We start from the raw sequence: 25239 nt of genomic DNA, 5'->3' as shown, positions 1-25239 counted from the left end.
GCGTCTGTTGCTGGACAGAATACTTCGACTTACTCGAGTAATCTCGCGCTTGATTTGAACTAACGATTCTTGGAGCTCGGAGACCTGACCTGACTGACCTTGAGGAGAGCATCCGGGTTTCGCACAAGGCTGTCGATGATGTTCTAGAGCGCATGAGTGACAGGTTTGACTGTACCAGATTGCTTTCTCACATTACCTTGGATAAATCATCGAACCGCGTAATCTCGACCATTTAGTCAATCGTCTTGGGTTTAGATACAATTTGAAAAGGGACAAGAATGACCTGGACGAAGCCATTCGTCTGTCAAGGGAGTGCGTCGCCGGCGCGTCAACCGACTGATTACAGACATTCAAAGACAAGCGGAGTTTGATGACTTTCTGCGCCCACCTGGTGAGCCGGCCATTCCCCGCGCTGCCATGAACGGCCCAGTCATCGTAATTAACGTCAGCAGGTTCCGATGCAAAGCATTGATTGTTAAACCACAACAGATCATATCCATCTCTCTAGCCAGTCTCCGCCTTGAAGACATCCAGTAGCGTCTGTCCCAAGGTAATCTGGCCAAGCCAGCTAGACAGCCACCTCGGCGTAAGGCTGATATACGGTCTTGCTTCCAAAACACTTTCCACTTCGCCGGTCATGGATTCTGGGCCACCTGATTGTAGAATTAAGAAAGCGGAAATCTCAGTTCAATAGACTAAGAGATCAAAGAAAGAAGAACGTAACAGTAGAGCAGGTAAATAATTTTACAATTATCAAACCAGAAGTGAGGCCTGCAACAAGTAGGGCAAGCATGTTCCAGTGCAATTAGATATGAGACAAGCGAATTGTGCAGGCAGCGATCGGATTTAAATTGCAATCTAGTGACATCGTAACGCTACGTAAGTGCTTTCTCTACTTCTGAGTAGGGGCATAAGAAACCGACGCTATAATGATAATGCATTGTTTCGTTTGCAGTAGCTTGGATAGGATAGGTAATGATAGATATCACTGTCTGTCATAATGCAGCTGAGCTGAATCAGTTATATTGCCGACTGGATACTTTAACCAGCCGCAGTAATACAAAGTCTCCCTACCTAGACTAGCTCTACTCGGGATCGTCACGTCCCGCGCCGCTGTCTCACATGACAAGCTGAGTTATTCTATCAAGGGCGGATCGCCGATCGGGACTTTGGCTTTGTTCGGCCTTCATGTAAAGGTTTCTAAAACTACAGTTAAAAATTGTTTGTAACATCTATTCTTTCACCAGCTTGAGTGATAAATAGAGCAAGAGACTCAACATTGTCTCAGGAGAGATAGATATACAAATGGCTTAGTAAGTAGGTAGCAGAGAATTGTCCTCTCAGGGCTGGGTCGCTAAATCTAAGTGGCCGAAGTCCTGGCCTTCATACGCATGAGTCGGCCAACCCTTTTCGTCTATCGTGGTTTACGTGTCCAGTTGTTATGAGACGTTATCGCAGACGTACAAACGTAGTGTATCCTAGAGGCTCAAAACCCGGGATACGGAGGCTGGCGAAAAGTCTTGTGAGACATTGATGATCGTAAATCTATCGAATAAAATGTTCGTATAAATGCCCTGCAGCATGTCAGAGCGTCAAGTGGCCCACTGGGATAAGAAAACCCGATACAAGTAGTTATGCGCATCGATAATCATCGGCGGCATCGGGCTCGTCTCCACAAGACTTGATCTTTGTCTATATCTCCTTAACACGGCCTGTCGAGTAAACATAACATTAGGAATATATAACAGGTCCTCGCGTCGCCTAAACATCTTTTTTACTACATCGCATCCTACAACCATCAATTCAAGCTTTCTTTCCAACAGTCCAACCATGACTCAACAATCCTTTATCCGCAACTCCATCCCCTTACCTAGGCACACCTACGAAGGCGAAGAGTACTTTTGCCGTTTCACCCCACGCATCCACCGAGATGCACGTCTTTCAGATGCCGGTTCCTGGCAATGTCAGGTCGACTTCCTCAAATCGAGCAACGATGCGCGGGCAGCCGCGGACCGGAACAAAGATGTTCATAGCTATGCTGTAGGCTGTATCAATCCCGTGGTAGGCAATTTCACTGCCCTGTGTGCGTGTGAGGCTCTGAGCGGCAGGCTTGCCCTTACAACGTACATGGTTGAATACGCCTACATACACGACGATGGTAGGAATATCTACTTGTCTTCTCTTCCTGACCGTTGCATGCTAATATGACTTTCTAGTTATCGAATATTCCGACAAGAAGGATGAGTCTCATGTAACAATCCCACCCCCGAGATGTTCACTAAGAATCACCGTCTAACGATTTTCAAGCTTCAAAAAGCCAACGAACAGCTGATGGAGGGTCTGACCTTGGCAGGTGACACAAGCCATGGTCCCAAGTCAAAGGACCACGTCCAGCGACGCCAACTGCAGGCTAAGATGGTCATGGAACTCATGGAGGTCGACAAAGAACAGGCAAAAGAAACACTGCGTCTCTGGAAGGAGATGTCTGCGGTTTTCGTCCAGATCAGAGACATGAAGTTCACCGTCCTGGAAGACTATCTCAAGTTCCGTGTTGTCGACGCCGGATGCCCGTACGTATGAAACTCCATATTGCATCAATCTCATTACTGACAAGCCTATACCAGGTGGACCATGAGTCTCCTCTGCTTTTCCATGGACTTCAAACTCACACCCGAAGAAGAGAAGCAGACATCGGCCATCACCTCAGCTGCCTATGACAGCTGGGTCCTTGTCAACGACTACTTCTCTTGGGAGAAGGAGTGGAGCAACTACCAATCCAACGGAGCCACCGGCGTGATAGCGAACTCCGTCTTTCTCTTCATGAAGTGGCACTCGATCGAGAAGGAAGATGGCAAGAAGATGCTCCGCAAGGAGATCATATCACGTGAGGAGAAGTACTGCAGCTTGAAGGACAAATTCCTTGCCAAGGGTGCTGCTACCGAGAAGACGCGTCAATGGTTGGAATTGCTCGACCTCGTGACGGCGGGTAATTTCGCTTGGAGCATGACGACAGCACGATATCGAGCTGGCGCCCCGGACGTATATCCGGCTCTGTGGAAACATTATGCTGACAAGAAAAGTGACACCGAAAGCCTTGGGAGACCCATTTCAGTCAACGCCAAAGACACTGCTGATGACATTGATGTTGTCCTTCACGATCGTAAATATCTCGACCTTTCCACTCAAGATGTCACGTCGGAGAGTCGCGAATGGAAGACCAGCGAAAACCGACCCGGTGTCCTCAACAACAACAATGACCTCCAGAAATCTCAGCTTGGCGAAACGTGGTCAATTCGTCAATACGAGGATGTAAGTGGATTTGGCTGGTCATGCGCAGCGATGACACCTCTGACAATAACTAGATGATTCTTCAACCCCAGAAATACTTGGAAATGATGCCTTCCAAAGGTTTCCGGAACGCTGTCATAGACGGATTAGAAGTCTGGTATCAGGTGCCTGAGAAACCTCTCGCAATCATTCGAGACCTTGTGAATCATTTGCACAGCGCCTCCCTCATGTGAGTGTGACAACGTTGAATCGAACCAAGATAGGTCTCTAATATCACTGGAAGGTTCGACGACATCGAGGACAATTCCCCCCTTAGACGAGGATATCCGGCTACTCATGTTGTTTTCGGAGTCAATCAGACTATCAATTCAGCTAGCTTACTCATGCTCAAGGCCTTGAAGGCCGCGGAGTCTCTCTCGTCCCGAGCGTCTCGCATGCTTTTGGATTTGCTCATCGAGGGGCACATCGGTCAAGGCATGGATCTGTACTGGACTTACCATACTTCTGTGCCCACGGAAGAAGAGTACTTTACCATGGTGGACGGCAGTAAGTTTGGAGTATCTTTTGGTGATCAGGTTCTTGTTTACTAACACGTTGGACTTAGAAACTGGCAGTCTCTTTACTCTTCTGGCGGGGCTGATGCGCTCCGAAGCGACTACACATCGCGATCTCGATGTCAGTCTCCTGATGAAACTTGTCGGTCGTTTCTTTCAAGCACGAGATGACTACCAAAATCTTTGTTGTGACGAGGTATGTTCAGAACCAGCCAGATGCACAAAACCCCATTTGCTGACTATACGTCTAGTATACGGACAAGAAGGGTTTTGCTGAAGATATCGGCGAGGGCAAGATATCGCTTCCACTTATTCACGTCCTCGCCACCAAGTCACCTCAGCAGGGCCGCCTTCTGAGCATACTCCAGCAGCGCAAGTGCGGTAATGGACTGTGTCCCGAAGTTCGTAAGCTCGCCCTGAAGGACATGATCGCTGCTGGAGGGATGGAGTATGCTAAGAAGACAGCTCTTGGATTACAGGAATCTGTCAATGAAACGCTCTCGATGTATGAGAGTAAGGTCGGGCAGAAGAATTGGCTCTTGAGGTTGGCGCAGAAAAAGTTAGAGATTGAAGATTAGGCGGGCTGCTTGGTGCTTACCACGAGGGGGTTGGCAAAGAGTAGAAGGAACGGAGTATACGAATAGAATCAGGTACCACTATGCATTTCATTCTCCATAAACACAGTGTCACAAGGCAGAGTGGAATGAACTGTCTCCTCGATCTATGCTCGCTAATGCAGGACTCGGTCCTCAGAAACCCTTAACCTAACATTATTTATTCCACACTCTTCTGACGGTATCCTCACCCGCTGGCGCAACTCTTGGTGGTGTAGAGCTGGCTTTACCTTGCTTAGCGGTTATTAAACATTACACCGCACTATGTACTATCTTTCAATTTTAAGTCTTTTTTATTTAAAAGACTTTTCTCCTTAGTAGTGTTTCTTCTTATTGAAGGTTTATTATTAAGAGAATTATAGTGCTACTTATTAAGCTCCTTCCTCCTCTTCTTCTACCTTCTTCTTCTAGGTATTAAGCTTGTTGCTTTACTTCCGCTTTTATCTGCTTTATGCCTCTGCTTCAGCTTGCTTTCTCATGTTCTTCCTCTCTAGAGCTATCCTTGCCTTCTCTTCTGCTAGCTTCTTAGCCCTCTCCTCTTTGAACTGCCTTGCTACTCTGTCTCTCTCTTCGGCGCGTTTCTTCGCCCTTTCCTCAGCCAATTGCCTCTCCATCTCTTCTTTCATTCGCCTCATCTCTTTCTCTTTCTCATTAGCCAACTTCTCCGCTGCGTTGAGGGAACCCGCCTCCTTCTCTTTCTGCTCGGCGTCCTTCTTTGCTCTTTCCTCGGCTAACTTCTCCTCCTCTTCTTGGAGTCGTTTTTCTTCCTCTTGCTTTTCTTCGGCTTCTCGTTTCGCGACTTCTGAAGCGAGGATCCTTTCGGAAGCTTGTATCATTGCCTGCCGCTCGGCCTCTTTTCTCTCTTCATCAATCTTCCGTCTCGCATAGTTCATCAACGCCGCCTTTGCCGCTTCTCTGTCCTTCTTTCGTTTCTCATTGACTTCTTCCTCAAGTTGGTCCTCATCTCGAACTCGATAACAGCTTGTATCGGTGAACGTAGAAGTATAGCTCTTTGCATCCAAGGGGGCACCCTTTGGGTCTCTATGTGACTTGTGTTGCGTGGCTCTCGAGACCTGTCGGTCTTGCTCTCGGACCTCTCTCTCTCCCTCAGCTTGACGGACAGCTGTTCTTGCGACTCGCCGAGCCCCTCTATCTTGTTCCCTTATCCTTCTATCTTCGCTTTGAATTCGTCGTCGATGATAACTATGTATGCTTCTGTCCCGAGTGGAGGGTGTTTCCGCCTCTCTGTGCTTTCGGTTGTCGTGCTCTTGCTGGGTATCCTCGTGATGGCTACGCGAAGGTCGAGCCTTGATCCTTCGAGCTTCTGGAGCCCCCTCTGTCTCATGCGTGTGTCGAACACGTCGATGTGGTCTTCGAGATTCGCGGTTCTGCTTCTTTTCTTCGTTCAAGTCATGTCGCCTAGAACTTGTCTCTTTCCGCGTGGACCCGATAATTCGACCATCGTCATTTTGTCTGTCAGGCTCCTCTCTTGCTTCATTCTTGTGATGATCTTTCGAACTCATCATATGTCGCAAAAACCCAAAAACTCCACCAACGTCTTTATTTCCTGTCAGTCCCTCTTCTCTTGACTCGTGACGCCTAGGTGTCCGTCTTCGCTCTGTAGCCCGATCATCTGCGTCATGTTGTGCAAGATGTTTCTTTGGAGGTTGTTGTTGGACTCTTTGAGACCGGCGCTCATTTTGCGCACGCCGGGCTTCTTCTTCTGAGTGTTTAATATTACGATGTTCTGTAATGGCAGCTTGATACAGAACGCGTTTGTTGATGGGTCGGGCTTGTGGCTTTTTACGATGAGAAGGCGGTGGGGCGCGGGGGACGCGTTGAACAACATTTTCAGCAGAATCGGCAGCAGAAGATTCAGTGTTGAAGGTCCTCAAGTTTAATACTTGCCGGATCTTTGAAGCTACGGCCGCTGGGCTGTGGGCGCGACTCGTCTGAACCATCTCTCTGACGATATCTGTAAATGTAAAGGATTTGGAAAGTTCCCTTGGATAAATCAGGAGGGATAATAATTAATAGTGGAGCAATAACAATCCTCCCTGCAGATTCTCGATCTACTACGTAATCTGTCTTAGGATTATGCCCAGCGGTGTAGGCCTACTAGTCTAGTTAAGGCGCTACTCTTTAACCCTTGTCTTCTATAGTAAATTATCTAAAGTCATTTTAGATATAAGATATTAACAATCTTAAATATACTTAAAGACAGTTACCTCAAGAGGTATTTCTCTATTATAGCAAACTTAAAATGGCCCAGTAAACTAGACGTTTGCCGTTTTGGGTCTGTGCTATTTCAATAGGACTCCCTTTTGATGTCAGTGGCGCCGTCAAGTACAGCACAACCAACAAGTTCGGGGCAGTCCTTGTATGTGAGAGCGATGTTGTATCGCAGGGGTTCGGTCTCCGTCAACCCTTTGCCACTTGATTGGAAGAAAATGGAAAGCCGCTCTTTACAGATTATCCGGATATCGAAAGGCTTGATCTTTACACAGTGACCTAGACTTATTCGTCTAAAGATATACACATCAGCGCTTGGAGTCGCCAGAGCAACGACGCCACCGTCGGACTTGGCCTCGCGTAACTTGCATACTGAACTCAATCGAGTTTGTATCAGGTAAAAAAGACAGGGAGAGAAATTCTTTGAAGACATTATTAGGGACATACTTCCTTGTTGTATTACGTATTGAAAATGTAGGTTTTGTTATGGCTATGTAAACTTCATCAGTCTCAAAAGACCTATTAATATAGGATTGACTTAAAACAGATCATCAATAGTAGTGTTCTCCATTGCTTTCTCATATCGTACCATAAGAGAAATTACCATCTAAACTTCGTAACAATAAGCTAATATCAGCTAACCTGACCGAGTTAGCTAAACGCCTCATCGATCCTATTTCTACTTCTGTGTAGGTATATTGAGCCGCTGCGGCCCAGCACCAGTTTCAAGTCAGGCAAATGCAAGCTTGGCTATATTGGATGGAAGTGATGGCCCCCAAATTTCCGTCCTGCAGATGCTCCTTTTCGTATCACATTAGCCAATGAAGCTTATACACGTAATGCAAATAGATTATCTTTTGCCCAATTAAGTAATTTCCGTTTTACCCTGTTTTTCCTTCTTGTTTTTGGTTGCAGTTGTTAAATTCCTTTAACTGTCTTCCTTCCAGTCTCATGCTGTCTTTTCTAGCTGTCTATATCTTGCAATGAATCTGATCACCGTTGCTTTATCACTCTTTTTTCTTTCGTTATGTCACGAGAAGATCAAAAGTGTTATTATCCTAGTGGTGATGAGGCATCGAGTAATCGCTACAGCGTATGCGACTCAGATGAGACGAGCTTTAAGACCTGTTGCCCCGCACCCTGGACGTGTTTAAAGAATGGGCTGTGCGAATCGCTCACGGGCAAAGCCAGGCCCATTGCCAGTATAGCTCGTGGTGCTTGTACAGACCAGAATTGGTCTGGCTGCCCGTCAATCTGTCCTTTGGGTAAGTGCTGTGCTCGAAGGCTCTACTGAATCTTTAGCTGACTGCTCCACAAGAGCAAAGTAATACTTCAGTTTATGTAAAACAGTGCGACGATGGCAAGTACTGCTGCCGCCCTAATGAAAGTTACAACTGCTGCTCTGGGGGGGATTTCCGGTTTTCACTCAAAGACCCTCGGATGACACCAGTGGCTGCTATAGCTGGTGGTACTGTGGGAAGTGTTGTTGGTGTTGCTATCCTGGTAGGCCTAGGATGGTGGTTCTGGAAGAAGAGATCAACGAGGGACCAAGCTGGGAATGGTGCTGTGGATGAGAATTCTTCAAAAGGAAGCCAAGTCGCTCACCCTTCAGTGGTAGAAATTGATGCTGGGCCAGATAGTGTACTGGTTGAGTCGGATGCACGAACTACACAGCCAAATAGAATCCATGAGCTAGCAGCTTAGCTGGTTTTATCATAGAGTGCATTAGATGCAGATATCATCAGTCCATTGACGCGTTTAAATAAGCTTCCTTCCTTGCTACCCTAAACTTGAAAATTCTCCGGGAGAAATCATAGTGGTTATCCTTCAGTTTATCAGTAAGGAGGTAGCAGCCAGAGCTATCTTTTGACGTTTTGGATCAATGCGGCTATCTGCTAAGAGTAGATTTAAAAGCGCCCCAGCCCGCTTCCCGGAACACCCAGCCGCGTACAGCAAAGGTGAGTGGCTACATATGACAATGGAGTCTTTCCAGTGTAGTCTGCCAGATCTGGATCCACGCGAAGATCTGATAGAAGAAGCTGTACTAGCTCAGTGCTGGAGTTAGACACAGAGTGAGACAATGGTGTCCGGTCAATGGTATCCTGCGAATTTGGATCGACTGGGGAAGTCGAAAGCAGGGACTCGGACTACTTCAATGCGCGATCCACTTGCCGCGATTGAAAGTGATGTTCATACTTTCTTATTTCGAATATCTGCCTCGGCCCGTGCATCTAATAGCAAAATCCGTAGTATCTTCGAGAGTTTCTGTATTGTGGCGTAAGTAAGAGGTGCTGCCCCAGTTTCGTCCTTTGAATTTGGATTGATGCCCTCGACATCCAGAAGCAACTTCCCCGTGGAATGTTGGTTCACTAATGCAGCGAGTGCCAGCGGCGCATCCCCTGCGTCATCTCCGGTATCGATGACAAGACTTCGTCTAGAAAGCAGTAGGGTCACTATCTCGTTATGCCCATTATAAGCAGCTTCAGCCAATGGAGTTGTGCCGGACTGTCTTATAGCGTTTACGTTAACTCGACAATTATCGAGTAGCAGTCGCACTATATGCAAGTGCCCTCCTTTGACTGCACACGGCAGTGCAGGCCAACCAACGCCAACGCGAATGCCCCCTGTAGACAACAATAGCTTCGCTATAAAAAGATAGCCTCCATATGACGCCTGGGATAACGGCGTAAATCTATCGATACTTAGGCTATTGGCATAGACATCGTTGGTTGCTAACAATAGCTTCACAATATCGTTTTATCCATGAATAGTCGACCAAGATAGCAAAGTGTATTTGAATGAATCCTTCACTATCAAATGTTTGAAAGTCTCAAGCATTTCATTTAGTAACCATTGTTCAGTCTCTTCTTGTCCATTCGCAACGGCGTAAAATATCGGAGTGCTTTTGTCACAGTCTTCTTCGAGAAGGTAGCCAGCATCAAACAAAGCCATGAGAGTTTCTTTGAGTCCAAAATTTGCTGCCACATGCATTCCAGTAACGCCGTTTCCTCGAAAGGGATCGGTCGAGTTAGGAAACATAACCTCTGTAGCTGCCGAAACCTTTTTCTTACTACTAGGGAATCTCAGTACTAAGTCTTGCTGCCGCATTGAAGCGGCGTGGGCGTGGTATTCCCAGCCTTTTGCCGCATAGTCGAAAAAGACATAGCTCTTATTCAATGCGTGAGTGGATCGACAAAGATCAGAGTCAAAGCTGTCAAAGAGAAGGTAAGTGATGCACCTTTCCGCTATGTCCCTGTGTAAGTCGCAAATTAATGACGGCCAGATGTTGTTGAGGTACTCTTATGCCGTGTAGTATATCAAACGCACGTCTTGGCGGTGTGCCTCAACTATGACTAGACCAACACAGACCGAGAAAACATGCGACATGTCTGGGATGTTGTCGGGATCCAAGGAGCTGTCGCCGAGCTCTGTTTCAAGTTTATGCTAAAGGTCTTGACTTCTAACGGGCCTTTTGTGTTTACGGTCCACCCCAACACTGACTGGGTGGAAAATCGTTCAAAGACGTTATATCGAACATCACACAATATCATTAGAAGAGATACTGCGCACGTTTTGAGCTTGGGACAACGCAACATTATTCCTGTGGATTATGATGAAGAGGAGAAGCTGGAAGGAATCCTTTTGTCCAGTCTATAAACTAAGAAATAGATATATGCCTGAATGAAGAATAGTGTGTCGGATCCCATCCTATTGTCTTGCGTTTCATGATGTACATATCTTATCTCCCGCACTACTCTCGGCTCATTGTCATCCAATCCGTTCAGGCCATTTTCTTTTGGGCAGCTTCTGATTGACGGACGGTATTAAGGCTCAAGAATTCGCCAGGACATTCCATAGATTGGAAAACGAGCATCGGAACACACACCCTCCCGTAACTTATGCGCCATGCCTAAACGAATTATCGTGTGTTGCGATGGCACAGGTAACGATACACGGACTAACAAGCAGGTATGGTCAAATGTCGGTCGCATAGCAGATTGTATTACGGAAAATGAAAATGACAAACAAATCGTTGGATACCTCTATGGGATGAGTGTAAGCCGACGGCGAACGCTTAGCTCTATGAGTATGGCCACAGGCTATGGTGAGAGTAACCTCATTGGTCTCCATTAGGATATCTGGATCGCTAATCTGAAGGAGTTTGAAGCACTCAACGAAAATATTCTCAAGACATAAAAATTCATCTGTAACATTTACAATCCAGGAGATTCCGTGGTAATGATTGGATTTTCGCGTGGGGCATTCACGGCTCGATGTGTTACTGCTTTCATCAGTGACGTCGGGATCCTCAGCCCTTGGAACAGCAACATCACAAACATCAAAAAGATCTACAAAGAATAGGTGGATCTCATGGGTTATCCGAAGTATACCTAGACGAGGAGACAGCTCTTTTATAAATATAACGGGAAGGATAAAGCGAGAAGAATGATCAAGGCGCTGGTGCTATAGGGTACAGTAAGCTCTCCGCACTTTGACCTGCCTGCCCATCATCTTGATCTAGTCAACACTGCTTTACCAGAGAATCTTAAATTTGAATTCCGTTCATTGTCATTAGAAGAGGAAAGAAGGCTGTTCTGGCCTGCTATCTGGCAAGGGAATCGTCCTAGTACTGTCAAGGAAATCAAGCAGTGCTGGTTTCGTGGCACGCATAACCATGTTGGTGGCCCCCACGAGCAGTGGTGTTATCGCTTGGCTAACGTATCTCTCGTGTGGATGGTCACACAGCTCATGGAACACGAAATAATCAGCTTGGGCAGAGATCAGCTGAAACCCATCATTGCCAGCGACAGCACAGTCAAAGACGGGTGGCAATCGCGACAAAATTGTGGGTTGCCTAATAAGCCCCTCTACCTGTACTCGCAAACCTCTATGAGAAGTCTGTACAGTTCAGATACTGACATGATATCTTGTTCAGCGGGCATAGCCAACTCGGACTCAGTAGTCTGGCGATTCCTTGCAAAGGCGACACGACAGCCGAGTGGCAGAAGAGAACAGGGCCAGGGTACCGCGGAGTGTTTTCACTGGAGTGCTGTTGACCAACCAGGACAGCCGGTTCAGCCATTCTTTCCCTTGAAGGCTGCCACCGACCTATCTGGCTTGGGAGTAGAGCCTGTGAGACATCTAGAACACGAAGCCATCGGATGGCCAGGACTGTATTTCCAACTCATTGATAAATATTATACGACGTCTGAAGAGGTCTTTGGTCACCTATCAATCACTCAACGCCAGATATTCAACCTGGAACGCCCTTATAAGACTGGAGCGGGATATAACCTCCTTTTTCGGGATCTACGCTTCTGGAACATGTTTTACCTGCAAAGACCGCAAGATGATTCTGGTGATTCACCACTAGACACGGAAGGATCAAAGTCCTTCTCAATTGACTCTTCGTCCACTGCATCAACCATGCCCATCATGGTGCCGAGGACAATCGACAGCAGAAGCCATACAGCTGCCATTGCTGAAGGACTCAGGCTATCCGGAATACAGCACGGTTGACCAGGGTACTGTAATCTACCCAGCCTATGGTGGTAAGAATGCTACATCGTCTGCATCGAGTTGCCAACCGAACCATAGCATGAGCACTGCGAAAGGGACCGATGATTCAGTCTATGACAGCTATTATTCGAATGTACCCATTACGCAGCAATATCCCTCATATCAAACAGATTATGCTGATAGCCGAAACCCAGAAGATTACGGTGCAAATTATGGTAGTAATTATTAGAGTTTTGCCGACGATGTGGATAGTCATGGAACAACCGATGATACAAGACGAAGTCGGGTTTATGGCTCAAAATATGCTAGTAATTCGAAAGCAAGCAAGCAAGAAGCCATCTATCGGCATCCCGAGACAAACCGGGTCTACACGCAAGATTGGAGGGACCAGGACCACGGAGAGAGGGCAGAGGGACACCGAAGAAGTAAGGGTAAATCGTCCAGGCGGAGGTGCTAGTAATATCAGTTCTTTCCTAGGGAGAGGGTATACATGTTTTTGTCAATCATATATGAGAGAATTGTGATCGCTATATAGTCTATTTATCTCTTTTTCCTACCTCTTTCATTTGAATGAGGACATCGATCCAGGCGTTTGTTGGAGCCCGAATACTGTAGCTTGCAAACAATCAAGTGTTGATAGCGCCTTATGGTCACTTCTTCAACGCAGCATCTCCTTAGCCACAATTGTTAGTTGAGACAACAAAGAGCGCAAAAACAAGGTAATGGTGTTTGCGGCTGGGAGCTGTGAAACAAAGAAATTTATTGCGGGCTAATTCTTGGAGGTGTCAGCGAGCCTGATTTCAACATGTAAGGAATCTTCGACCGATAAGTGTGGCAAGTCAGCCTATCAATGATCCATATCGGATGACGCTCTTCTGCGGCTATCCACTAATTCTTCCCCATCTACTTTGAGGCAGACTCTACTTGAACAAATTACATAGTGTGTGCCTAACCCTACCATCTTGGGATTCGCCACAACTGCAGCAGAATGTATAAAGGCTATCAGACCCGACATCACTCAAGCCTGGTCTTCAGTTTATAGGTTGACAGAGCCGTACAGCTTAGCTAGATGACGCACTTTCTGCCAATCTGATAATCAGAGTTGAAAATGGCTCACTGTCAGGACCGCCATCAGAAAGTACCCTATCATTTGACATCCCCTGCAACCCAGATGTTTTACATGTGGTTGCTGCCATCCCCTACTGCGGCTGCATATTACCACTTAGATCAGTCTTACTGGTATGTCGCCATTCTTTTTTATTTGTGTACACGGAGTTAGTAACACCATTCATGGCATCCTTAAAATAAGGATTCGTGGTTGGTAATCAGAAGCTGAACAAAGGAGTGTCGGAATCACAAGTACCTTAGTGCCAGAGCGCTACTTACTGAGCTTTGGTAAGAGAGTCTCCATTTGCAACCTTCATGTCCTCGCTGGAGAAACTTAGTGTGACGCAGTCTCTCAATGTGGGTTGGGAGAGTATAACATATGAGGTCGCTAGCCCTGTTAAGATCACTCCTGATATTTTGTCTGTCTTGCAAGAAAGCACTAGCAATAGGTATGGCCAGCCAAGACTCAGCCGCAGAACGATGTTATGGCATGGCACATTGAGGAAGCCCTCCGAAAGAAAGAGTCCTGCGAACTCATGTCACAATTGATAGCCAGCCGTGTATTTGCTACAACCATGGCCGCGTTGGAGGCTATCACCCTCACTGTGGCGCACGCGATGTTCTGTGTCGCCAGTAGCAACTCATCTGTGCAGATCTGGAGAGCTTTAGAGGAGGAAGCTAGACATGTTCTTCATGGGCCAATCAATCAGGACAGTATCGACAAGTTGCACTTTGCAGATGCCGCAATCAAGGAAGGTCTTCGACTTCAGACTGCCCTCAAAGCTCTTACTGTGCAGGTCATGCACCCTACCGGGATCACTATCAAAGACATCAGAGTTCATCAACGTCAAGGAGCTCGTATCAGTGTTTCAGCATGGGGAATCAATCGTGATGAATATATATATCCCAACGCATACACGTACGACACATTTAGGTTTGCACCACAGAGGAGGAATGTCTGTACCTCTGAGGGTAGCGATGATGAGTATTTGATGACTACACCCTCTGAGAAATATCTATCTTTTGGGTTTGGAAAGCATGCCTGTCCAGGGAGACACCTTGCTGACCAACACATCATCCATCGTAGACATTGCCCTCAATTGTAGGAATAGCGTCGGCGACTATTTGGCCTTCCTTCGAGGCGTGCGCATCTGCATTTCGGAAAACTTGAAATTTATCTTCCATAAAAAGTTAAGGCAAAAGGGAGCGGCATCGCTTCAACGAAGGTTACCCGAGAGCGCATCGCCGAAGGCAGGAACGTTCATAGAGATAGCGATATGGATTGAAAGTGATGGTTTATTTAGAGACTTTAATGTTCAAACTTGGTTAAACGGTGACTTGAACCGCTCCATTTTCTGAAGACAACGATGGAGAAGTGCGGCGCTTGCTTATAGATTACGTTATAGAATTACCCGCGAATTTTGTTCAAGAGGGTGTCCCGTCTATTCCTGACTCCATTGGCATCGCATTGAAGGCTCTTCAGGACTATCCTCCTCGATTACTTCCATATCTAACTAATGATCCACAGTTTCACATAGAAAGGGTCAGTGCTGAAGGCTGGAGCATACATGGCAGTTTTCTACACGCAAAGAAGATGGGCCGCGCCTCTACCGCGCCACTACCGCGCCACTTTCAGTTCTACAAGCAGCTTCAACTTGGATTTTGGCCATGGGCTAGCAGAGCCCTAATACCGTCTCTATGGGGCTTGCCACTCGTTTTCTGGGTCCTTATTCTAAAGTTGCTGCGTTTTACACTGATCTGTGAAGGAGACCCGACACAGGCATACAGGAAGATCAGGCCCCAGCACATACCCACCACACAAAACAACAGGTTTATGGCCTTGCTGGCGTATACTCACTTCTTTGGTGTGAAAATAGCCTTAGTTTGAATGCGATAGAAGCAGCTTGGCCGTATTTGAAAAAGGGCAACTACGAAAGAGCTGCCACTAAAAACCCGAGCTGAAGCTATTCGCAGGTGGGAGACAGCGTGGAATGAGTTGCCGCAAGAGAGGATAGGGCGTGGATAGTAAGAATGCCTTGTCATGTAAAAAAAACCATCAGATGGGAATGAATACGACGAAGGCAAGGATCAATTAGTGCAAAACAGACATTTTTAGAGATACCCACACTTTTAATCCCACTTTACATGCTATAAGCCAAGAGACTAAAATCTGATGGCAGGGATATAGGGTAGTAATATTACTGGGGACAGGGACGCTATGTTACCTTTCTGCCCCCTTATTCATCACTCGTGAGTTGTATGCAAGGCCCAGGTTAATTAGGCTAATGGCTTAGTTAATACAAGGCGTTGACTTTCAAAATACTAGCGAATCCGAAGCAAGACGGTCATGAAGTTTAATTACAGATGAAACCCTAGCTTCAACCCCCAGACTAATTAAAATAGCTCTATTAAGCATGAATTGACAATTTCTTTGTTAACAATTGTATGGCTCCTTCCACTTCGTCAGCATATAAGACCCTACGCCTACTTCGTTAAACTGTTTGTAGAAGTCAAGACCATTCTTATTATACTGTCGCCAGCGTAGTAAGTCTAGAATCATCGATATGCATCCCTCACCATACATCGTCGGCGAGTCCTCGCCTTTTCTTAAGCGCGTTCTAGTGCCCTTGTGGTGTATTCGTATTCTAGTCATGCTCGCCAACATTGCCAGTTTGGCCCTTGTGCTCGTGGTTATCATTCCGCAGATGGAGAGACAGCAACAACCAGTAGACAAACAACTGATTGAGCAAGGTTTTGCGGTTGACTACCAGGCTCTAATGATTAACACTATCGTCGTTCTTATTCTCATTTTCCCCTGCATTGTCTTTGACATTATTTGCATCATCAAGCGTTCGCGTCGCAATCTCAGCCCGGTCTTTTTCCTCGTTGCCAACGTCATTCAGTTCACAATCTGGACTATATTATTCGCCTTATCGATGCGGGGAGGCGGATCCTCAAGCAGCATTGCACTTGGAATCGTTATTTAGTACGAGATGACGCAGAAGCCCCTACGCAACATTTGCTAACATAATTATGTCAAGTCTCTCATTTGCAGCCATGCTCGGCTATGCCTCCTATATTTACCACAAATTTCGCAAAGGCACTCTTATAAGCCAGTTTCCCGCTAGCGCTACAGACCAACTTGTATTACAAGATACATCAAATGCAGGACACCCATATAACTGCATCGACCAACACCAGCAGCCATTAACATCGTTTTCCACGAGCTACAGTCACGATAAGCATGAAATGAGCGCTTATGAGCAACCACTGACCGAACTCGACGGTCATCACCGCACTAAGCCATATGCAGGAAGAAGCGAGCTCTTCGCTGCGCACACTCCTGCGACAGAGATATATGAGATGTATACGCCAGATGCAAAATGTGTATAAAATGGCATCTGCTTCTTAAATTACTTTAATACTATAATATATAGTAAGATGCGTGCTACTGTGTATACAGACCGGAAGAAGCTTCTTCTATCAGCAATAGTATTTGTGTTCTTATTAGGAAAGTTAGTTATTAGGAAAACCTTAATTCAATATATTAAGTTTTTAATTCAGAAGGATCCTTTATTAAATATTCTAAGTATATTAAGACAATTGAGACTCCTGCTTGCAAATCTTAATAACCTAAAATAAAGGAGTAATCCTTTTATTATATCACACTCTACTCAGTAGGTCTATACACATATTCATTTTGATGTCCTTGGGGCAAACCCTATTGCACTCCCGGTCACGCATATGATTGGCCTGGTAGTAAGTAATTTATTATGCACTTGTCAGTCGAGCCTAGATCCTTGAGGCTAGTCACTTGTCTTGGGTCGAGCAATAGAGTAGCTGCCGTAGTCTTGCTAGCAAAGGGACCACTTATTAAGACTGACGCAGTGCCGCCGGAGCTGCAGCAAATGCGGGACTAGATGCCATATCGCCACGCTCAGACAGCCCGCCACACGTTGTTGTTGCATTGTAGTAACTCTGGCAGCCGTGAACGACTCCTTCATCAACTCCTCTTTAATCCTTGTTCTTTGCCTGAAGAATGAGGCTCCTACGCATTCTGTTCCTTCGATACTGATGTCTTTGGAACTTTCGAATGACAGGGCCTGCAGGTAGACCTTTGACCGGCAAATACTCAGAAGATATCAATAACAGCCGCTGGTGAGGATAGTGAAGAGTTCTTAAAAGCTAATAGCCGCGCCCTTGACTGGGTTTATCTCAGCCTCTGAGTGAGAATAATCAGCCTGGGGACATGGGCTGATTAAGAAGAGCGAAGAGAAATTATATTCACAAATGGTCGTTCTATATCCACTTTATTTATGTCCCCAGTGTGCAAATAGATTCCACTTGTAATATTATTGTCTGTCTAATAAACTGTTTCCTTCCAGTCAAAGGTTCAATAGACATGGATGTATGCTCTTGCTGGTAATATGGTACAGCCCCATAGCCCTATTTAGGCCCCTTCCATCCGCTGCGTCTTAGCCACTCCTCGAAAGTACTAGCTTTTAGCCCCAACTCCCTAGGAGAGTCCTCCATCTTCTTATACTCCATAGCCCCATAGCAGACCTTTCCGGCTGGAATCACAGACGCCCACTCCATCATCTTCTGTGCATCTAGCCTGAAAGCAGGGCCAATAAACGGGGCTGTCATCTCGCCAAATTTCTCTGGGCTGATGGGCTTGTGTACTGCAGGCTGGCCAGTGACTTCTGTAAATATCCGGGCCATGTCCGTGGGAGTGATGGGCTCGCTTAAGACAAGATGCGTTTTGCCGGCGGTCTTCTCGGGGCCGAGTTCGAAAACCTCTATGTATACAAATCAGCGACTTCGTTCCCTATGTATACGTTGACTTACTCGCGGCAAAAGTGCCCATATCGTAGCTTGGGTCGGTCCACTGCGCCACTTGCTCGCTAGGAATAGCAGTACGGAACTCAACCACACCATCCGCTAGAGTATCATGAATATTAGCCAGTGAATCATAATTGTTACAATATAATTTTTAGACATCACTAACACCGAAGTTGAGAGTACTGAGGCCATCTCAAATTGGTGTAAAAGAATCCTGTGTATTGAAAACGTGCGGTGAGTAAAAGTCCTGCGATGACGTTTCCGGACGAACAAACCTGGAATAAGGCAAGTCACACCACTCAAGTGCTCTTTCGCAAACTCTTCAATGGCATGCTTATTGTTCATATGATGAATCCCAGGAAATTTCCCCACTGTCACTTTGTCCATATTAGGCAGGCTGCTGAAGACAAAATGTTTGACGCCGGCTTCTTTAGCAGCAAGGACAATATTGCGCCCTGCCTGGATCTCGTGGGCCATCTCCGCCTCTTCGATCAATACCTTACCAGGGTAGATCTCTGATGTGGCGGCGAAGACACCATAAGCCCCAATAAAAGTCGACCGGATGCTGTCAAGGTCATATGTACTGCCCTGAACAAGACTGAGGCGTTCTGCCTTCACGTCGTCGGAGCATTCATCCAGGAGTGCTTTGGCCCAGGGCGAGCTCACATCTCGTGTCAAGGCGCGTACATACCAACCCTCGTCAGCACCTAATAAAGCGTGGATAGCGCCTTTGCCTTGGTTACCGGTGGCACCGGTAACAACAATAGTTCGGGGCGATTGAAAGTTTGACATGTTGATGAGCTGCCGTTTAAGTTACTGGTCTAATTTGATTCAAAAGTATAGAAAGAAACAATAAAGGCTTTACCGACGACATTTAGAGCTGAAAGCTATTGAAGTGATTCTCTCATTCTTATCATACTCGTTGAAGCGTAATAATAGAAGCTCGATATTGGAAACATCCATTTGTAAGCATCCATTTGTAAGCATGAATTAGGAAGGATTCAATTCCACGGAAGCATGCAGGGATTGACTTGGCCCTACTGCTAGGGCATGAAACATAACGTTAAATGTTGAATCCTTTTAACTTGCACAGTACCCTGTCTAATCTTTACACCGAGATAATCTCAATATGAGGGGTTGAGCTAACTAATATAGCCGCAGCATCCGTAGTGGTCTCAATAGGCTGATTACAACAGCCCATTGCTCAAATGATAAGACTAACTGCATCTCTGTTCCTGGCTCCGGTGGTTCCACGGCCCTGACCGAGTACGGTTGCGACTACTCCTTGAACCATGAGATCACTGGTTAAAAAAAAGGGTAGCTGAAGCGCTTACGACAGCTGAGAGTTCAGTGTATTTTGCTTTACTGAAGCAGAGTCGAACATGGACAAGATCAATATGACAATTGAGAACCTCTAAGATGGAGTGAGTATCGTGCAGCGTTGTCTGCAAGCTTCTGATCGCCCCCAGGTCGATGATACCATGCCAACCCTTGGCAGTTCACAAGATACCACTGTCTTGGCCCAATCCTAATTGGAGATACTGGTACAATCATTATTGGGCTGCGATGAAGCTGCTGAGGCAATTCGTGAGAAGTCTGAAGAATGGCTTCACCATGTACACAACCTTCATCTGACATGCATGTATTGTTACACGATTCTCAGCCCAGGACAAGCTTGGTCTGAATGAAGCCGAATTCGATGTGACTAATACATCTATTGACTATCAGAAGGACACCGTTGATCAAGCCACGAGTATAACTGTGAAGCTGGAAAAGTCTCTCGATCCCGTCACAGCAGCTTGTGTTGGAGTCATCAACACATGATCATTTGAAAATCCGTCTGCTGTCAACCGCAGATTGATTCTTTAAAAATGGGCCCTGAGTAGGTAATTTAGTTATGTGTTTCAGGGTTTGGGACATATTTCTAAACTTAGCAACCGACCTTTCATTTTTTTTGTTCCGAGTCCATGGCTATTAAGATACTGCGCTACACGGGCTGCTGGACGGGAGGCGCGCCGAAAAAGAAGAAGAGGAAAAAGCGATGCTGCCAACCTATGATGAAATTAGGCAATTGATCAATATTCCGTGGTGTGGCTATGAGTGGCGGATTGACAGAGCGTCAAGCAAATCATACCGTATCCTCACACCAGGAAGCAGAGATCACGTCATCAAGTGAAAAGAACAATGCAGCCAGCTATTTTCAGTAAAGAGTCACTTTGGCAATTCTATCTATTTTCCACAGTATTGTTCAGGCTGCTGGCATTTTCTTCTGTCTTCCAGCTCTTGAATAAAGCGATTGGCGTGATTCGCGATGTATTCTTGAATAAGGGGGCAATCGCAGTGGGTATGTTGGAGGACCATCATCTTGAGGTTCCAGACCTCATCTTTCAGGTCTGTTACGCAGCGAGACAAGTAATGGTTCAACTGCTCCATATCCTTCTCGACGGTCTCGAGGTCTTTCTGGGTTTCTCGCTGCCTATTGCGGTACTTGTAAGATGCACATTGGATCCTCTCTTGGCGCTTTCTGTTTTGTTCGCCATTAAGATATTGCAAAGTGGAAAGGGTTCTTTCTGTTGTCTTGCTCAAAGTCTGACTTCCTTTCGCATCCCCACAAACATCTCCTGTTGCGCCTTTGGTTTGGACTTGCTTTGTGGATGTGTGTTGGTATGACTTTGTTGGTTCGCGGTCAGTTTTGGTTGGTCTTCGTTTACGGCGGTTGGTTGATTGCGTCAAGGGAGAGCGTTGTCGACCATCTAATCTTTCAGGGGAAACTTCAGGGCTCGTCATATCGGGGTCCTGAGACGGTGGGGGATACACCTCGGAGAAGATGCAACCGGTCAGGTCGTCTGAGGCAGGATTGTATGTGTAGTTGGAAGCGAAACTGATGTCATTGTATTCATGCTGGACGTTGTCACAGGCTTCGTATAAGGCTGAGAAGTTGGTTTGGTCAGTGGCCCAATACCTTTCCAAGTCAGGATAAAGCATGGCGTCATCGTTGTTAGTCACCAGCGGTTGATATCTAAGATCCATCGGTGGAGCGGCGCTCTGAACTTGGTCCAAGGCTTGGTGAATATCTTCCAAGGGAGTTAGTGTAAAGACGAAAGAAACACAAAGGAGTTGGCAATGGGCCAGGAGAGAGTAATACCCACCACGATAGGAATTTTAATTCTGCCTCACCTTCTCTTGACGATGCCTTGAGGGCCGAGCTAGGTAGAGGTGCTAATTAATGTAAGAAATTCAGCTTCTGAACGAGAGGAGTAGAGAGAGGTTGAATGAGAGAAACCGAGGAAGATATTGAGGGAACAAGCGCTCGAAGCATAAATAACTTGACTATTAGATCTCGATTTAGTGAGGAAGAGGTTACCATGGACCAATAAGAGATTGCTAAAAGATGAACTCTGCTATATTCACACTGCATATCGTCTCACAATCTGATTTGATCCACATGGGTGGTTTTCAGAGGGCGGAGGTTATGCTCCGGGAATCAGCGCCAACAACATGCGAAGGCCAATTGCGTGTATTTTTGACGTGTACAGAAGAGAGGAAGTGGAAAACTCACGAATCACGACTCTCTCCACCCCTCTTTTCGCGTGACTCACCACCGAGCGTTTTGATTGGCTGTCTCTCACGTCATGTAAGCCGAGGTCGAGGTGCTATACTAAAGGTACTGTATTCCGTGCTGCATTACTTGATAAACAGCTATCTGAAGCCTCGCCTCAAACACTCTGAACGAACATAAATGTATTGCGCCAGTTGAGTAAGCCTAGGCCTGTGTTTGAGCTGGATGTTCTTTAGGTAACAATTCCCTAAAAGACAAAAGCCTTATTAGATCCGTTCCTCAATGTCCAGGGACTAATAAAACTCGTAGCTACTTACATATAAGCCCTGTAACGATATAATTTGAAATCCATTGAGCTTAGAGTCTGTAGGGTCCATAGAGACCAAGCATTTGATTCACCTGATTCATCTGATTCTGCTGGGCCTGATACTGTAGGAGCTGCACTTGCCTAGCCTGCATTATTGCCTGTGCCTGGCGCTGGGCCATAACTTGTGCTTGAACTCGTGCTTGAACTCGTGCTTGAACTCGTGCGTCGGCTTGTATTTGCGCCATTTACTGGGCTCGCGCCGCCGCCTGCTGCTGGTTCTTAATTGTACGCCGCTCCGCGTCCTGATGGTTGTTGAGTGCATGTGCATTAACAAGGGGGAACTTTTATCATAGCTCTAGCCCGACCGCCCCGCCCCACCGGTTTGGCCTGTGTAATCAGCATTCCCGGACCAGGCGACGAAAAAGCATGCGGCCTCAGTCTATTTCAGAAGCGCGGCTATGGAAGGTGATCTAGTAAGTCCGCAAACAACCTGTACATAACTTGAACTTGGTTGGCCTACCTCATCGTTAGTGCGAGGCGGTGAACATAAGTCAAGGATCAACTTTTATAAGGGGTAAAAGCTCACCGTAGCAGGATTCGTAAATACACCGATCTGATCAGCATGGTCGATCGTCGAGTTCGAATGCAGATGCCAGTATCGCCCACGAACGAGCTGCAGAGACCCGGCCGCTATCGCAACCTGAAGCTGAGCTGCAAAATCCGTCCCATCCATGATAGGACCTGCAACTGGACCGTCCATCGATATGGTATTCACAATGCCATCATTTGGCTTAAGTTGGTCCGCCGTCATCTCTAGGATGCCAGGAGGAGGAGTATCTAACCCTCCCATGGCGTAGGCAGGAAATGATAGGAGTGGGAGCACGTCCGGCCGAGGTATCTGTAAGCCAGGCGGGGGAATCTGAGCAAAATATCCCAAATTCCCGAGGTGGTTGTTTGCGACATTCGTCATCCACGCCAGAACTGCCCTGGCTCGAGGCAGCGCCCCGAACCGGATGGCCGTTCTTAGAATCGGGGCCGAGATTCCGCCGAATATTCCGCCAATATTGAAAGGTCGCACGAGTGGAAGCAAAGCTAAAAGGCCGTTTACCTCCGGAGCAGTGAGAGTTTCGTTTGGGAATAGCACTGTCGCACAGAAAGACATGGTGAAGTAGTAGGTAGCTGGCGAAGGGGCATATGCGTTGAGAGCGGCTGCACCTTGAAGACTGTTGTCCTCGAAACCATGGTTGCCACCGTTCCACCAGAGCGTCACATCGCCGGCAATTCTGGCACGCATCTGGCTATAGAACTCTCCTGGATTCCGGGAGAAACCCCAATGGTCCAGGTGCAGATCGTAAACCCTGTTTGGTCGGGATTCAAACGAGCAAGAGGTAACAAAGTCCTGGAGGGGGCTCAGGTTGGGCAAGAGAACATTCTGTTTTAAGGTCAGATATTGACGTCTGTAACAGTAATTGTAGAGATATGACTCACTTGTACTACGTCTGTCACCGTTGTGCCCTTGTGAGGGGTGCCTAGGGTGACGACAGACTTAACCCAGTCCTGACGGTTGCCAGCATTGATGGAGACGAAGTCGCGATTTAGTCCACGCAGAAGCTCGATCAAGTACCTGACGGTTGTACCACCTTGCGAATGGCATATGAAATGGACCTTATTGGCAGCACTCCATGTCCAGATTGGTGGGAGTTGAGCTGCTGCAGCGGGAGGGTTATAGACGACTGCTTGCCACGTCTGAGCATTGTTGAGCAAGGCGGGATAGGCGGGATTTGCTGGATTGAAGGCTGGATGGTTGAGCCCGAAATCAACAGGAATCAAGGTTGCAGGTGCTCCTGGCAGGTCAAATCCACTGCCCGAGTTAGCCCAAAGACTTCCACGACATCTGGTGGTAGAGTGAGATTTTACCCAGGACCATTCCTGTTTATGTTGTAGAGCTGTGCGTGAATCTCGCAAGCTCGGTCCCTGTTTGATGAAATTGGACCGATGCGAACAACGATGACGACATAGCCCAGCGTTGATAAGCCTAATGCCAAATCCTCGAAACCGCCGAAATAGTTTACTGTTCCCAGAAGAGGCCGGCCCCATCCACTGAACCCGGGGACTAATCGGTCATGCGGTTAATTACTCTATACATCCTTCACTCTTTGTTAGACTAATATCTTACCTAAGACAATAGGATACCCCGTTCTCGGCAAATTGTGTATTGCATTGACTTGATCTCGCAGATTCTGGATACCCATATTTCCATCGTCAATAGGATAGGTTTGCGGGTCGAGATTGACCATCGGAGTTACTGAAGCCATGTTGAGAATTGTGATGTCAAATGATTCTTGACGGCCAAGACATAGCAGGGCTGGTGAATCAAGCTTATGACTGGTTTCATCTTATAGATGTCCAAGTTGGAAAGCGTAGATATGTATCTAAATTTCCAAATACGAGGCTGGAATTGCATCATGAATACAGAGGGCTGGTTATAGCTATGATGACACTCTGACATACTAGAGCCGCCAAGACGTAACCCGGGGAGAGGACTTGAATCAAGATGTGACTTCGTAAGGGGAAGGCGCGTCATAGGGTAGAGAGGTTCCAAAAACTAGGGCGAAAGGCAGAGGCAAAAGTCAAAGGTACTATTGGGGCATTGTAAGATGGAACGACAGTCGTATGTACATCACATTCACATTTCGTATTTCCGGTTGGACATGATACCTGTCCCGTTCGAATCTTCTCGTATGATTCAAGCCACTGAGATCACTATTCCGTGTTTCGACAGACGAGGCCACATATCACATTCACATTTCGTGTTTCCAGTTACATATCCTAACCCCACATCTGGGGTTAGCTGGTATTAGCTCTACGTGTGTACAATGTACCGCGCATGTTGTTGATGGAAAGTGACGTTTTGTAGTTAATTAATCAAGGCCAACGCACCTTGCCGTCAGAATTTCTACGGACTTTGGTTACGGCAGCGAAACCCCCTTTGCCGAGCCGCATCAACGTCGTGTAATTGGGATTGACCCCGCTGAATTCACGAATAGGCATTTCGCTCCGTTCGTCTCTTAGGAATGACTTAACGTAATGTCGCTGGTTTCTTAGGGCAGCCCTTGCTATGATTTATATCTTGGACCATGACCCCCAGAACCTGGCTGGGTCAGTGGAATGTATTGTCATCCATTAAACAGGGCGAAGCGAGTAAGAGTGGGGGGG

The 25239-nt window shown here is 46.7% G+C and overlaps 9 protein-coding genes across 9 annotated transcripts, besides 1 other annotated feature; 5 read left to right on the top strand and 4 right to left on the bottom strand.

Moving 5' to 3' along the window:
• Nucleotides 1–1830: 1830 nt before the first annotated feature.
• Nucleotides 1831–4420, top strand: FPSE_02382 (uncharacterized protein; the record flags this gene model as incomplete). Its single annotated transcript, XM_009255501.1, has 8 exons — nt 1831–2158; nt 2217–2251; nt 2308–2570; nt 2625–3309; nt 3363–3517; nt 3572–3834; nt 3893–4038; nt 4094–4420. 8 exons carry the CDS (start codon nt 1831–1833, stop codon nt 4418–4420), a joined length of 2202 nt encoding a protein of 733 aa, XP_009253776.1.
• Nucleotides 4421–4832: 412 nt separating this feature from the next.
• Nucleotides 4833–4946: a repeat region.
• Nucleotides 4906–6417, bottom strand: FPSE_02383 (uncharacterized protein; the record flags this gene model as incomplete). Its single annotated transcript, XM_009255502.1, has 1 exon — nt 4906–6417. The coding sequence occupies one exon, from the start codon at nt 6415–6417 to the stop codon at nt 4906–4908; it is 1512 nt and encodes a 503-aa protein (XP_009253777.1).
• A 1298-nt stretch (nt 6418–7715) lies between these two features.
• Nucleotides 7716–8392, top strand: FPSE_02384 (uncharacterized protein; the record flags this gene model as incomplete). Its single annotated transcript, XM_009255503.1, has 2 exons — nt 7716–7953; nt 8007–8392. The coding sequence occupies 2 exons, from the start codon at nt 7716–7718 to the stop codon at nt 8390–8392; spliced, it is 624 nt and encodes a 207-aa protein (XP_009253778.1).
• A 1543-nt stretch (nt 8393–9935) lies between these two features.
• FPSE_02385 (uncharacterized protein) lies at nt 9936–10345 on the top strand (the record flags this gene model as incomplete). The annotated part of the gene is made up of 2 exons (XM_009255504.1): nt 9936–9945; nt 10056–10345. 2 exons carry the CDS (start codon nt 9936–9938, stop codon nt 10343–10345), a joined length of 300 nt encoding a protein of 99 aa, XP_009253779.1.
• A 3285-nt stretch (nt 10346–13630) lies between these two features.
• FPSE_02386 (uncharacterized protein) lies at nt 13631–15277 on the top strand (the record flags this gene model as incomplete). Its single annotated transcript, XM_009255505.1, has 4 exons — nt 13631–13672; nt 13765–14398; nt 14722–15180; nt 15213–15277. 4 exons carry the CDS (start codon nt 13631–13633, stop codon nt 15275–15277), a joined length of 1200 nt encoding a protein of 399 aa, XP_009253780.1.
• A 602-nt stretch (nt 15278–15879) lies between these two features.
• FPSE_02387 (uncharacterized protein) lies at nt 15880–16708 on the top strand (the record flags this gene model as incomplete). Its single annotated transcript, XM_009255506.1, has 2 exons — nt 15880–16301; nt 16357–16708. 2 exons carry the CDS (start codon nt 15880–15882, stop codon nt 16706–16708), a joined length of 774 nt encoding a protein of 257 aa, XP_009253781.1.
• Nucleotides 16709–17761: 1053 nt separating this feature from the next.
• On the bottom strand, nt 17762–18949 carry FPSE_02388 (uncharacterized protein; the record flags this gene model as incomplete). Its single annotated transcript, XM_009255507.1, has 4 exons — nt 17762–18114; nt 18164–18256; nt 18324–18371; nt 18433–18949. The coding sequence occupies 4 exons, from the start codon at nt 18947–18949 to the stop codon at nt 17762–17764; spliced, it is 1011 nt and encodes a 336-aa protein (XP_009253782.1).
• Nucleotides 18950–20386: 1437 nt separating this feature from the next.
• FPSE_02389 (uncharacterized protein) lies at nt 20387–21142 on the bottom strand (the record flags this gene model as incomplete). Its single annotated transcript, XM_009255508.1, has 1 exon — nt 20387–21142. The coding sequence occupies one exon, from the start codon at nt 21140–21142 to the stop codon at nt 20387–20389; it is 756 nt and encodes a 251-aa protein (XP_009253783.1).
• Nucleotides 21143–22588: 1446 nt separating this feature from the next.
• On the bottom strand, nt 22589–24338 carry FPSE_02390 (uncharacterized protein; the record flags this gene model as incomplete). The annotated part of the gene is made up of 4 exons (XM_009255509.1): nt 22589–23455; nt 23512–23884; nt 23941–24136; nt 24200–24338. 4 exons carry the CDS (start codon nt 24336–24338, stop codon nt 22589–22591), a joined length of 1575 nt encoding a protein of 524 aa, XP_009253784.1.
• Nucleotides 24339–25239: the final 901 nt, after the last annotated feature.

This window comes from Fusarium pseudograminearum, chromosome 2, assembly GCF_000303195.2.
Source record: "Fusarium pseudograminearum CS3096 chromosome 2, whole genome shotgun sequence".
NCBI lineage: Eukaryota > Fungi > Ascomycota > Sordariomycetes > Hypocreales > Nectriaceae > Fusarium > Fusarium pseudograminearum.
The sequence above is the reverse complement of the archived record's forward strand: the minus strand, read 5'-3'. Positions and strand labels throughout refer to the sequence as shown.